This window comes from Crassostrea angulata, chromosome 3 (assembly GCF_025612915.1).
Source record: "Crassostrea angulata isolate pt1a10 chromosome 3, ASM2561291v2, whole genome shotgun sequence".
NCBI lineage: Eukaryota > Metazoa > Mollusca > Bivalvia > Ostreida > Ostreidae > Magallana > Magallana angulata.
This window is the reverse complement of record NC_069113.1, coordinates 9,105,574-9,119,516: the sequence shown is the minus strand read 5'-3', so window position 1 is coordinate 9,119,516 and position 13,943 is coordinate 9,105,574. Positions and strand designations below refer to the sequence as shown.

The following is a 13,943-nucleotide window of genomic DNA, read 5'->3' as shown; positions in this document are numbered from 1 at the left end:
TTTTCCTTAAATATGCACATAACTGGCATGTAAGGACAAGGTTACAAGGTAGACCACATCTCAGAACGTGCAATGGGGGTGAAAGTGTTCGATATCTGTTTGTTTGGGCATTTTGATACGGGCCCAGCTGTCGCAACTGTCGAAGTCTACAAACGAGTCGTCCTTTGAATACGTTAAGATATTTATGAATGATAAATTGTTTATCCAATAATTCATCGGACCAAGCTGTTTAACTCTGTATGACAAAAGAAAAACTCTAATCCGATTAGGTTGGTCAGGGGAATGCATACGGTGAGCCAACAGGCTGACGGCTAGGTCACAAAATCAATAGTTCAAAACGGAATTTATTAAGACAAAAAAATGCGCATGCCATACTTTATTGAGTTTTCATATTTTCATAATTATATCATTAGGTTGACAGTAACATATGACTTCATCGATCATATCTATAAAATACTGGTATATATAGTGTCATATTGTAAATTTTAAGTTTTTCTGGGTGAGTGTAAATACAAAATTTTGTCATTTTGTATAAATATTTCATAATTACACACATCCAGTAAATTAAAAATTTACAGTATGACAATAGCAAAAGAAGACAATTAAGTTCCATAAATTCGTCATTTGTAAAAGAAAAAATACAAACTAGCTGCTTTTACTGTCTTAGATAAGTCTGGAGGCTCTCAGCAAGGATAGCCAGTTTCGTTTCCCTGCGATGTACACACACCTATCTGCGGGACCGGATCACTGGTACAACCGCTGGGGATGAATTCAGATGGCTTCATAGACGAAGTCGTACGATTAATCCTGTTTTGATATTGTGGAGTAGGAATAGCAGTTGAAGCTTGTAGGAAGGGTGACCGGATGCCTGTCATGGCAGTAGTGTACGCAACGGAGGGGGGAGCAGTTCGTGAAGTCTGTAGAACAATATTCGGACCGGCCATTTGTGAAGAAATGTCTCCGTGTCGGCGCAAGTCACCGAATGTGTCGCCCACAACGTGGGGATAAGGCATGTAATTTAACGTTGTCCCAAAAGCGGGCGATTTCATACACGGAAGTGGAAGACTCGGTAGGGCTGCGGTTTGGAGAAGGGAGTTTGTAATGAAGGAATACGGCGATAGGCCTGACCGAAGCACGGCCTCTCGTAACATCAGGGATTCCTGAATCACTACGGGGTCCAGAGTCGGAGATGAGATATCACGTGTGTCTTGGTCATCGTCGTACTTCCTGTCCATCGGAGATCTATCTCTATCCCCGGACCTTCCTCGCTTCCGGTCCATATACTGGTTCCGGTCCCTCGAGCGATGTCTCCGCTGGTTGGTGTGGTCCCTCGGGTCTCTGTCCATGTCTTTGTGTTCATTTTCTACTTTCACAATTTCATTTTTAGACAGCTGCACCTTCAGTTTAGATCCTTGCAGGGCCGTGCCGTTTAATCCTTTAACTGCCTCCTCTGCATGTTTTGGATCGAAAAATGTGACAAAAGCATATCCCCTAGAAAGAGGATTCCTCGCAATCCACACTGTTTTAACTAACCCAAATCGTTCAAATAGCTCCTCCAAATGATATTTCTCCACGTTTTCCGTCAAGCCCCCGACGTACACTTTGGCAATAGATTTGACAACCTCCCCTCCTTGGTCCATGTCGAAGGAAATCGCATAAGTCGTTTACTAAGTGAAGTTGAAGACCCAAAAATAAGTAAGGAGTATGCTGGGGCAAAATGAACTGAAAAGAGAACCAAATGATTTGAATATCTCTACATTTTGGAACATTAACTCGTTCTCTTCTTGCAGTCTCAGTTGTTTGAAATTCGGTCTTTTACAAAATGATTAGATTTTAAAGAATCTAAATTTTTTTTTGAAAAAGACAATAGAAGTCAGCCACGTTACTTACCGAGTCCCTGCGATCTAAAGTCCTCAGTAGTTGGCGCAGACATTTATAAACTTGGCGACACAAGGAAACGCTACGAGGCCAATCAATTAAAACTTTACACAGATGTTGGATAATCAAGAAATGCTAAAATTTAGCTTAACAAAAAATATCAATATTTTATAGTCCAGTTTCACGCGAGGGGCGGTAGGCAGTACTTCAAAGCTGTTGTTATATGGGATGGTCTCCACATATGTATGTTTGTTTGATCTCGGCTGTAAGAAAGAATGCATGCCATACTTCTATACAAAGCCGTAATTGATGCAATATTTATTATCAGTTCGGTAAGGGATGGAGTATAAATATCAATATTATTCGATCAGAATCAAGTATCACAACATCTCTAAACATTCAATTTTATTAATTTAATTAAGTTGTACCTCCTGGTCAAATTGATAAGTTGGGGTTTGGGTTTAGGGTTGCATTATATATAGCTAAAGATGTAGAGTTTTCTTTACTAGACTAAAAATTATATACTTTGTACTCGTGTTTAAACGATTTGACGTGTGTTGTTCACTCCCTTTCAACTTCTATGGTCTATTTACGTAGATGAAAGTTCATCATATTAATTTAACCGCGGTTTTAAAATCATACAGTATTTGAAATTTCTCGAAACCCAATAAGAATTCTTAAAAATAGTACTTTTTTAAGAATTTTCAGAATGTTTTTTTTATCAAATATTGTACAACTGAAGACGTTATAGCGGTATTCATGTTCTTTCACCAACATTATTATTTTACAGTGTCCCATACCACATTTTAAAAGTAATGAAATCGGCAATGTGAATTTCATCAATTTCTCAGAATAGAATAATTCCTAAAAACTTTTGCCCCTATGAGTTGAAGCCCCTGTTCTTCTTGGCACATAGGTCTTTACACTTACCTGAACTACGATTTTCAGTAGGGAAAATCGTTTCAACACATTTTTGATTTCAGTCGAACAAAAAGCAAGTTTAATCACACAGTGTAGGCACAATAACATGCGATATACCTATTCCCCATTTCCTATGGGGAACATTTCCTATGCCCCTACATAGCATTACTTACGCGCGTATTTAAAGATGTTCGCAAACTTTATTAAAGTCAATCGCGTTTTGAGATATCCAAAAGACAAATCGTTTATTTACCGACCCCATAAAAAATTAGAGATTATTTTTAGCCCAACTAAAAATGCAGAAAAATGAAAAAAAAATACAGGATGTATGGATTGCAATCATCGAAAGAGAAATTGAATTGTTTAATTGCCAATTCCTCTCGCGATTATGCGTTGTGGGATTAAAACACACCACCGATCCAACGCTTTTAGTATTAAGGGCCCTTCACACACCTGGGAAAAGTTCTGTCTACAAGCTTATTTTTCTAAATTACTTAAAGATGTGGATTTTTAACTTATGTTCGAATTGAAAATGATCCAAAAAAATCTTCTCTTTTTTTTTTGGGGGGGGGGGGGGTCAGCTTTTAAAATTTTACCGCTGTTCATTAAAATAAAAACCCCTGCAGTATTCGAACTCGGGACCTGCGAGTTGGTAGATTGAAGGAACATCCACTGCGCCACAGAGATATACAACAAAGCTTGGTGGAATAAACTGCGCTAAATCGCCATGTTGTGACGTACTGTCATAAAAAGGTAGAAGTCACGGGGTGTCGAGGATCCTTAAAGGGGCTTGGTCACGATTTTGGTCAAATTTTATTTTTCTGTTTTTATTATTTACAATGGTTTAGAATTTCATTTCTAATGATCAAATAAAATTCGAGAGTCATCAATAGAGTTATAAGCAAGATATAGGGCTCAAAATTTTTTGTCTTGTAAACAAGGCTCGTGCCCTGTTTTTTTTTGTTTACATAGGTTCAATATACAGTAAAAAAATCTTTTTCCAGCATATTTTTCTATCTTTTTATTCATTTTAAGCACAGATAAACAGTCCCTAACATTTAAACCTTGAATTTTCACTCCATCGTTCAAAATGTAAACAAATGCTGTGTTAGCAAGCAAAGAATTTCGGTTGCCTATTAAAAATGCCTTACTGAAGCATTATAAATATTAAAATCATAAAAATAATTTTTGACCAAAATCGTGACCATGCCCCTTTAATACATGTATCTATAACAATACATGTATAAATAGTCAAATTTTAACAATCCTTGAACATGGTGAAAAGCTTTGTTTTAGGGTGTTTATTTTAACCCTATGTAGTTTATGCCGTTCATTATTTATTATTTATATTTTTATTAACATGACTAAGATGTACATATAAGCAAATCAAAATTGATTTATGTATGTTTGTTAATTTTTTATACTAAAGAAAGCTAGTATGAAAAATGAGGATTCTTACAAAAATTGTTCTGGAAATAATTTACCTCCCTGTAAAATGTATTCTCATTTACTTATGACCCTATTTTGAAGCGAAAACCTTCACAGATTTTTCTTCTCCTCATTAAAACCATGTACAAAGTGTCTACATGATGCCAAGGACTACAAAAATTGTTTTAAAGACAACATTAATTTTTAGTTGTTGCCTAAAACTGAGTGTAGGTGTAGAAGTAAAGAATTCACAATACATGTCCCACTTATTCTTTTTTTATGCACCTAATTAAGACAATACTGTGGAATCATTACGGTAATTTTCGTTGGGAGGGGGGGGCAATTTTTGTGAAATTTTTAAAATTCGAAGGGACGTAATTTCGTATTTTCTTATACGGTACTTACTAAAGGTGATATGACTATAACTCTCATGTATTTATTTGTGGAAGATGTTAATTCGCGGGTGAGAGGTACTTACGAATTTCACAAAAAATGAGCCACCATGAAATCTAATGATTCCACAGTATAAGCTTAGTAGTTTCAAAAAAGAATACGAAATGTTCAAAGTTTACAAATGAAAGACAATAGATGAAAACAGAAAGCCATTAATTGCAATTTGCCATCCAAGTGACAATATTTCCTGAAAAGAGAGATAACATAAATTCTCTAAATTTATTCATTTGAACACTTGAAGTAGATTGAGACAAAATCACAAATTTTTTAATCCAAAATGGTATTTCATTAATTTCATTGATCCATACACAGCACAGTGTGCAAGAGGTCAACAGTGTCTGTGCTGTATTTTAAACCAACAGTCGCAGTTTACTGGTAAAACATTGTATAATATAGTAATTATCAACCAAAGGTTTTACATGCAACTTATTTCATGTAAAGTCTACACATTCAATTTCTAATCATGCACATGTTTACCAGTATCTCACAGTTGCACTATTTAGAACATTAACCGACATAATTGATTTGCATGAGATAAAATCAACATTCTGTTGCTGCCAGTATCCTGTCACAAATCATCAACATAGAATAAATAGCTAACTAGACAATGTTCTAACTGGATCTCTTCTGTACATTAAATAAAATAGCATTGTATTCAATATGATTTCATCACTTTGCTTTAAACAATAAATCTATCATTAAAAAGAAAATTGGACTTGAATGCAAGAGTAGGTAAAAAGAGTTGACATCTTTCCTCCTCGGTAAATACTGTTCTCTGTACACAAATCACAGAAATGAGCACTCAGCCACTGCAGTCATTTCTCACAGAACACACACAAGAACAGCAAGACCTGCTGGTTACAGATATCACAATTTCAGCTTATCACAAGAACAAACAGCTCCCAAGAGAGCCGAAAGCACTGCCTGGACATTCTGTATTATGACTAGCTTTCAGTTATTAACATGGCCCTCTGGACCCCTGCCAGTCACACTGGCAGAATCCAAGAGGCCGGAATAGTCTGGATTTTCTCTAAAGTTATCTAGTTTTCCATTGTGTCAGCAAAATCCATCCTCTAGAACGGAATTGGAATTAGAGTCGGTGATGAGGTTTTCTATGACGGCTAACTGGGAACTGTTCATGGCCGACGACAACGCCGAGTCGGTGGAGAAGTGAACGCCCTGAGGATCAATGCTCTCACCCCCTTCCTCGTCCTCCAGCCCCTCAGGGGGCTTCATCTTTGCTATTTCCTCTCTTAACTGGTTATAATGTCTCTGTAATGACATGATAAATATGCATAAAAGGATAAAAAAAAGATATGCATGTATGTACATTTACCGAATCAAAATACTCAACTCCTTTAATTTTTTATTTTATTCAAATCTCTATTTACATAAATTAAAATTTTACACCAATCAACTCTAGTATTGAATTTTTCTTAAATTGATTAGAATGATGCTTACTTTAAGTGCCAGAGTACTGTGAGCAATAGTTCTTCCAGTTCTTTTATCATTGCTATATGACTCCATCTCTGCTATCCAATTTTCACACTGCTTTAGAACCTCGTGTCTCTTCAGCCAGAAGTGTTTGTGGATGACTTCACGAAAGCAAGGTGTTGGGTTCCGGATTTGTTCCAGCATGGCCCATCTGACTGTAGCTTGTCGGATATTAGCATCATATTCTCGAGAGCTGGCTGTGCCTGAAGGAGTCCCTCGAGATCGTTCATATCCTGGCTCATTAAAGTACGGCTCAGACACTAAAATCAGTGACTGGATGGATACCAACACCTAGAGAGCGTCAAATCATAACCATTAATGTTGTTTCAGTTCAATACAAAGATCAAAACATACTGGCATGTGAATTCAAAAATGATTTTAAGAATAAGACAAGTTCAAGACAGGTGATAAACTAACCTGTAAAAAGCTTGATGTCTGAGCATTCCATTTTTCCTCTGGTCTTCCATGCCATGTGTTTAAAACACTTAAACATACCTTTAAAATAAAACAAGAATATTAACACCATATAACTTAGCTACACATTTAAGAAAACTTTTGAAGTCGACATAAATCAAGGGAATTCGAACCTTTCCGTCATTATACAGATTGGGGTTGAATCGGATGGTGTGGTTCCCTGTGGTCTCTAGGTTTATTAAGGGTGGAGATGTAGGGTAATCTGGAGGGAAATACACATCAAACTCGAAGCAGCCATTTTCATATGGAGTGTCTGAAGGCCCTGTTATCATCACCTACAATCACAGTAAATACTCACATTCAAATACATGTTTATATGTCAAAAATATACCGAATTATAAAAGAAATAAAATTATTGAAAATACAGTGGAATCATTTAAATCCATGGGAATCAACTCTTGGGGATTGTCAAATTCTTACAGGTTGGTGGAAATGTAATTTTGTGGATTTTATGCAATTATACATGCATATAATAACTGTTTCGTTTTTCATTGGGCATGCTAGTTCCTGGGAGAGGGACTATGTTCAAAACCTAATAAAACTAAGCCACCCTGATTTCTAATGATTCCAGAGTACCAGGTTGTCTCAATGTGTTAAAACATTACCTTCATGATATCGAGCCTCTCCTCATCACACCTGACAAACACAGTGCTGCCGCCTGAGAGAGGAAGTGAGGTAGATAGGGTCGTGGCTTCCTGGGCCAGGCGGCGCGTGCGAGAAGCATTGCTCACGTCACCTGCTGCCTTCACGTTATTTTCATAATGGTGTGAACACGTAAACTTTACCACACTTGAATCACTCAAAACAAACTCAAATGAACCTGAAAATACATGTAAATAATTTCTTTACCTATGATCACAGATCTACACATGCAGTGTGAAAAATCACATGAACATGTACAGTTGAACATTGATATCTCAAAGGTCTTCTACTCAAATGCCATGGATACATGTATGTTGAATGAGTTAGAATTTCGAACCACTTTTTCTTTAATATTTTAACCTCTTCATCTCAAGCTCTCCAATAACAAAACTTTTTTTTAACCCATTTGGTCTGAGATAACCAAATGTCACTGTATATTACTGTAAATTCCTTATTTAACGAGAGTTTTTAATTCCGTGATCCCGCTGTTTTGTATTAAATTGTGAGATTACCGGTATAAAATCTTGATTGAGAATTGAGTGAATTCAGTGACTGAGTTTAACCCTAATCTCTTTTAGTTTTTAACTCTCAGTAAATAAAAGTGAGATTTTTAAATCTGTGACGGGTACTTCGTACAATTTTACTTGGATATTCATTCCGTTTAATTAGGAATCTACAGTAGTTTGACCTTCATCAGAATGTTACCTAGGTGAAGCTTGCTACTCACCGAATTGCTCCTCCTGCATGACAGTCATGTAATGCTCCTCCACACTGGCCTGGCCGGCCTGCCCCGCCTTATCCTTGTCCATCTCCTCACTGCTGCTCTCTGATTCTAGAAACAAAACATTAGGGATACAACAATAGCCAGTTTGCACATAGGGGGATTGGAAGAATGTGCTCATGAGAAGGACTTCAAGCAGTTCTGTTTTGACCCCAATATTTGATTTTAAGTCAGTTTACATCTTTATCCAAAATCACTCTGTTTTCGAAATTTAAGCTAGATTTAAGAATTAATTGGATTCAAGGCAAAGGATATACGATTGACAGACAGAAAGATCAATATCAAAATTTGTCAAAATGATATGCAATTGTCAATGTATTCTTAATTATATGTACCAGTTAACTTTTGTAGCCTCTCTGCAGCAATCTTGACAATTTTCGCAGTTTCCTGGATATTAGGTATTAACATGGCTAGTCCTTCATTCTCTTCCTCCTCTGCTACATTGCCATTCCCATTCTTGGCCTTGTTGGTTCTACAAATCAACCCAATGATCTTCATATAATAGAATAATATAAACACAACTTCGATTGAAGAAAAGGTTACTAATATCCAAATGTTAATGGATAAATATCCACACGTTAATGGATGATGGATATTTGTTGGACTACAACTACAATATGTCGCTAGGGTGTGTCAGGTAACCCTTGAAGTCCAAGTTCTAATCTTTACATTCATTATACTGTGTTTGTTATGATATACTGCTGCATGGCCAAGAAATGTTCATATACATACCTTAACCTGCTTGCATATGTATCCACACAGACTCTCATTTTGTCAAGCAAAACTCCAACAGAAGTGGCTGTATCTGGTCCATTGTCCTTCTCCAGGGGTAGCAAGAGGGGGACAAGAGATGGGGTAACAGCTATTCCCCTCAGTAGCTCAAGCAATGCCCTATACAGAGGAATGTGTCTGGCCATGTCTAACACTGAGTCATTCCTCAGATAGGAAGAAATGGCTGGAACAATACAGGACTGACTCAACAATTCATATATCACATCTGGCAGGAGCGACTTCTCTGCTGGTGAAGAAAAGTTTTCTGACTCGAAGTCTTTGGGAACATCACCCCCTGGATTTATATAACTGGCAAGTACCTGCAGAAACATTCATTTTCAAGTCTATCAAAATTATTCTGCAATTAATATAAAACATCATCAACAATCTGAAAACACAAAGACCATAATAATAAAGAAAATAGATTTAAATGTAATTAACATGTACACAAGTATTCACTCACTTGTAGAAGACAGGCCACATGCTCCTCCTCACTCTTCTGTCTCATCAGAGCTTGTTCAGCGTCCCAGCTGGAGGTAGTGGACCCGGTCCCAAACCCGGTGCCCTTGGCCCAGTACTGCTGGGACTTCTCCTCTGTCTGGGTCTGTACAGGAACACTGGCTGGGGTGTTAGCAGACTGCATGGCAGACAGGATCAACTGAGCCTGAAAGACAAAGCATTAGATATCATTAGATACACATTTCACAAGTTCCATTAAATCTATGAATTTTTATGGAGAGGACTTATCATAGGCATCTGTCAATTAATGTCTTTCATGATAAAAGTATTATTTAAATCAAATATCTTTGAATACTAATAATATTGTAATATGAAGATGTAAAATGAAATATACTTGTATTTTCATTGCATGTATTAGTTTTATCACTGACCTCCTGTTGGAACCCCTGGACTGGCACCCTGGGGGCGTGGTGACTGAGGACGGACAGACAGGCCAGTATTAGGTGTATCGCCCAGATCTCTAGGGACATCCTCCTCAGCAACACTCCATCATCTGTAGTCAGGGGGGAGCTGTCATACAGGGACTTCAGAATTAGGAAAGGCAGGGTGGGCAGAGAGCTGGCAATAGGGGAAGTCAAGATGTGACCTGAAAGAGAAAGTAGGAGCCCTTTAATGCATGCTTCTTCCTTTAAAAAATTCATATAAGAAGAAGTTATACAAAAATCTGCTCCAGTCATTGAAGCGTCTACTAGATATGCTTACCCCCATCTCCATCATCTGTGACCCCCAACACAAGCCTCAGAAGGCACTGTGCTTTCTTTCTCTCCTTCAGAAGAACATCTGCATATCCAGGCAGTCGCAAAAACAAACCAAAGGCGACCAGGGAATGAGGGGGAATGGTTGGCATAGCAACAGGAGGGTTGCTGGATTTAGATACCAGTGGTTGGGATAGTTCATAATGCTGAAAACATACATTTGTTTTATTAACATATCATTTTTATACACTTCAATTTTTTTTGGGGGGGGGGGGGGGGATTAATCCCAGTATTTGATGATTTTACATACAGTGGTCAAGTTATACGCATTAAACAAATCTTCATATTTTTCAAGAATCAAAATAAAAAGACGGCCCCGCTACCTCATAGAAATCCTCTGGGAAAGGTTCTATCATGGACCATTCTTCAGCAGCAAGAGACATGTTCTTGATCATGTGATCCAGCCCTGACTCCTGCATGACCGACTGTCGTGAGACCTCCGGGTACAGAAGTGGCAGGTGCTCTGCCAGCAAGGCCAGGCCTCCGACACTGGCAAACACCTGAAGAGAGGTCAGGAATGGGGATACTGTGGTCAGGGCCTGGTCATCGTCCAGATCCCCCCACCCATCTCTTTCACCTGTAAAGAACATGGGATACACATTATAGTAACCTGCAGTTAATGCAACTGTCTGATAAACACTCAGTGTGTGATACACTTACTTTGGTCTGACTGGCTGTTGTCTTTTTTGTCAGATTCCTGTTTGACGGAGAACTCCAATACATTCAGACCATGCTGTAGGCCCCTCTGATTTAATATCTGCAACAACTGGGACAAAGTCAAGTCCCCTGGCAAAGGAGTGTCTGTAAAGAGAATTATTATTGAAGTACTGTAAATAGAATTCACATACACATGTACCAACACATGAATTATGTAAGCAGATTTCAAATAAATACTTGTAATGACAGTAGTTTCTCTATAAGAAATGAAGCTGAAATTAATCAACAACTTACTGGGCATGGTTCTGTGGCAGACACTGAAGGATGGAAGCTGCACCTGTGTGCTAGAGTTCCCGATATTTTGCCTCCCACGCCTGGTGGGTGGTCTGGGGGGTAGGGATGTTTTCCCAGACTTGTCCTCTTTTTCTCTTTTTTCCTTTGCTGCAACACTGGCTGCTACTAAATGACAAATCAACAAGTTTGAAAAAATTATGACAAGAACTTGCATATGTATATACATATAAATGTACATGCATCAAGAGGAATCAATTAAAACATTTGCTAAGTGTACTATCACAAAACACATTTGCATGGAAATACATTTGTAAATTATTACCTGTATGTTTAAAATAAAATTAATAAAATTTAATGCATACAAATTTTACTTTTACACATTTAGTTAGGAGCAGTCTATTTCTGTCTGGAGGATCTCATAAAGACACCTACCAACTGAGCTGGAGAAATAGTCCATCATTTCTGTATAGTTACTGATGCTGTCCTTCTTATTCTCGTCGCTCTTCTCAGAGGACTTCTCCAGGAGCTGGCCAGGGAGCAGAGGGAGGTCTGAAATACATTGGGGAGAAAATTGTACTCTCACTGGCCTCGCTTTTAACTCTACTAAAATTTTGAATTTAATGTTTTCACTTTAACTCCACTACAATTCAATATTGTAACAAAAAAATAATAAAAACAAATTCAGTAACACCAAATATATAAGAGAACAGGTATGTGACCTACCAGTGACCTTGCTGGTGACCTCACTGACTGTAGTATGGAGACTGACCAGCATCACCTGTGTGTCCCTCCCACCGGTGTAGCGGGGGTGATACACAGCATTGTTCACCTTGCTGGGGCTGATAAATTTTCCATTCTGTTGAGAGTTCTTTAAGACCACCACAATCTTCTCATCCTCAAGTAAAGCTTGGAGGAACAAGCATCTGGTGAAACCAGAGAGGGGGAAGTTGCCCAACAGTTGTCCTGCACAGAATACAATCATTACGTAATTTAATTTCATCAACAAATTGTTTAACACATGTATTTTGATCAAACTGAGAAATGGAAATAAAGCAATTACTGATTATCATATACGGTATGTACATGTACCTGATTTTGATGAAGAGCTTTGCTCCTTTATGACTTCACACAGGACTTTGGCAAACAGAAGTTGGTTCATTACATGACAGGACATAACTTGAGTGAAGAAACTGACAGCAGCGGACTCAATCATTCCACGACTCTCCATTGTCATTATCTGAAAGAAGAAATTGTTTGGAAATTGATGTAATTTCCCAGAAGTGGATGATTCTAGTACTAACTATACATTTTCCTTTCTTCACCGCTTATGGTAATTTTCAATTCAAGCTGAACTGGAAAATCGATTCAAATCAAAACTGCCCTTCATACGGTACAGACTTTGCAACCAGTATTTAACCTATGACAATAAATTTATAACAAACTTTAAATTGCAGCAACATAAGCTACATCACTCACTCCTTCCCTGGGTACACTGGGGGGTGCTGTTGCTGACTGTATGGGGGTGTTACACAGCATGGTCAGCAAGGAGGGCCAGAAAATGTTCCCCTCATGTCCCCCCAGCCAGTCCTTCATCAGGGGCTCACTCGCAACCTTGGCCAAAAAGGAGAGGACGGAAGGAACCATTTCTGCTGAAATCCACAACCCTTTGTCTGAAAACAAATAGTTCAGAAAATTAATTCTACTACTTAGCATTAGATACAATTCAAAAGCAATACCATGAAATCGGAGACATAATTGTTTGATCACTTCATTTTATTCAATATATTTTTCATTTAATTTAGAACATTTAGAATACTGGTTGTAAGGACTCATACCTGACTGTGTCCTTGACATTGAGCCAAGCACTGACCCTGTGGCACCACCCTCATCACACATAGACTTGTGAGCATCAGTCATTCCCTCTGGAGGGGAGTAGTTTTCTGTGAACTGGAAGATCACCTTGTTACAGAACTCAAACAAGCCCTGAGCCAATACAGCAGGGAATCCCGAGTCCAGGAGCTGTTTGATGGCCACAGCTGACTGACAGGTCAAGGCCAGAGTGGACAGACAGGACTCCTCCAGGGTAATGTGTCGGAAGTCCTGGACAAAGCCTTGTCGAACATCTGACCCCGGGCCATCCTGGGCTCCGCTGGCCTCCTTGGAGTCGTCCGTCATTGACCGGTGGTGGTGGTTGTCCTTGGAGTCGTCAGTCATGGAGCCCCTGTGGAGGTGGGAGTTGTCCTTGCGGTCATCACTAATGGAGGCTGACAGACTGTTTTCTCCAGTCACACAGATGTTCATCCATTGGAGAATTTGAGAGAAGTACTCTGGGTTGATGTAACAAATGGCACAAAGCACAAAGTCAACAGACTGTTTCAAGTTACTATCAGTTTTTAATGTAGTAGACCATTCATACAGGGAGCTACAAAACAAAAGATCATATTGTCAATACATTTGTATTTGTATTATAACTGAATCTATTAATGACACATTTATACCCTTAATACATGTTATAAATTCTGCATGTAAACATGATTAACAATTCCAGCTTACCTAACAAGCTCTCTGGTGATTAAACTTCCCAGATCATATTCTACAGGAAGGTCGTTACTCTGCCATAAGATGGCTGACAAACACTGAATGTGAGAGGGGGCGGGGCTAGGGAGGGAAGATAACTCCTGTGAAATTCTCCTGTAACCTTCAGCGGAGGACATTGAAGACCTCTGTAGAGCCAGCTGTGCACTGTCCTTCAACCAGTTCAACAAAGCTTGGACTCTGCAATGTACATTATCTTAATTTTATGAACACATCATACAAAAGTATAAAAGTTAAATGCCACAAGTTCACTCTCTTTCAATATCAATATAGAAAAAGTA

The 13,943-nt window shown here is 38.4% G+C and overlaps 2 protein-coding genes across 7 annotated transcripts in view; both read right to left on the bottom strand.

The window, feature by feature from the left end:
- Positions 1 to 72: 72 nt before the first annotated feature.
- LOC128175378 (uncharacterized) lies at positions 73 to 2,823 on the bottom strand. 2 transcript variants are annotated; one of them, XM_052840946.1, is made up of 3 exons: positions 2,809 to 2,823; positions 1,891 to 2,141; positions 73 to 1,722 (listed from the first exon to the last, which is right to left on the bottom strand). In XM_052840946.1, the coding sequence occupies exon 3, from the start codon at positions 1,638 to 1,640 to the stop codon at positions 684 to 686; it is 957 nt and encodes a 318-aa protein (XP_052696906.1). In that variant the 5' UTR covers positions 1,641 to 1,722; positions 1,891 to 2,141; positions 2,809 to 2,823; the 3' UTR covers positions 73 to 683. The 2 variants fall into 2 exon arrangements, with proteins under 2 accessions (XP_052696906.1, XP_052696905.1); XM_052840945.1 differs by having other exon boundaries at positions 73 to 2,141.
- Positions 2,824 to 4,885: 2,062 nt separating this feature from the next.
- LOC128175067 (baculoviral IAP repeat-containing protein 6-like) overlaps positions 4,886 to 13,943 on the bottom strand; it is a 30,221-nt gene continuing 21,163 nt past the window's right edge. For 4 of the 5 annotated variants that reach the window (XM_052840474.1, XM_052840478.1, XM_052840476.1 and 1 more), the window contains exons 39-58: positions 13,621 to 13,842; positions 12,903 to 13,489; positions 12,544 to 12,737; positions 12,157 to 12,304; positions 11,791 to 12,030; positions 11,500 to 11,616; positions 11,068 to 11,232; positions 10,777 to 10,917; positions 10,440 to 10,693; positions 10,064 to 10,262; positions 9,733 to 9,947; positions 9,306 to 9,506; positions 8,804 to 9,162; positions 8,407 to 8,543; positions 8,018 to 8,122; positions 7,254 to 7,468; positions 6,762 to 6,923; positions 6,592 to 6,669; positions 6,142 to 6,465; positions 4,886 to 5,952 (exon numbers count right to left, since the gene is read on the bottom strand). In XM_052840474.1, the coding sequence (XP_052696434.1) occupies positions 5,737 to 5,952; positions 6,142 to 6,465; positions 6,592 to 6,669; positions 6,762 to 6,923; positions 7,254 to 7,468; positions 8,018 to 8,122; positions 8,407 to 8,543; positions 8,804 to 9,162; positions 9,306 to 9,506; positions 9,733 to 9,947; positions 10,064 to 10,262; positions 10,440 to 10,693; positions 10,777 to 10,917; positions 11,068 to 11,232; positions 11,500 to 11,616; positions 11,791 to 12,030; positions 12,157 to 12,304; positions 12,544 to 12,737; positions 12,903 to 13,489; positions 13,621 to 13,842 (4,279 nt within the window). In that variant the 3' untranslated portion in view covers positions 4,886 to 5,736. The remainder of the gene's footprint in view (positions 5,953 to 6,141; positions 6,466 to 6,591; positions 6,670 to 6,761; positions 6,924 to 7,253; positions 7,469 to 8,017; positions 8,123 to 8,406; positions 8,544 to 8,803; positions 9,163 to 9,305; positions 9,507 to 9,732; positions 9,948 to 10,063; positions 10,263 to 10,439; positions 10,694 to 10,776; positions 10,918 to 11,067; positions 11,233 to 11,499; positions 11,617 to 11,790; positions 12,031 to 12,156; positions 12,305 to 12,543; positions 12,738 to 12,902; positions 13,490 to 13,620; positions 13,843 to 13,943) is intronic. The other variant, XM_052840475.1, reaches the window with a different exon arrangement.

Bases quoted from the DNA above. Each gene is read 5' to 3' on its own strand.
- LOC128175378 (XM_052840945.1), bottom strand. From the start codon at position 1,640: ATGGACCAAGGAGGGGAGGTTGTCAAATCTATTGCCAAAGTGTACGTC.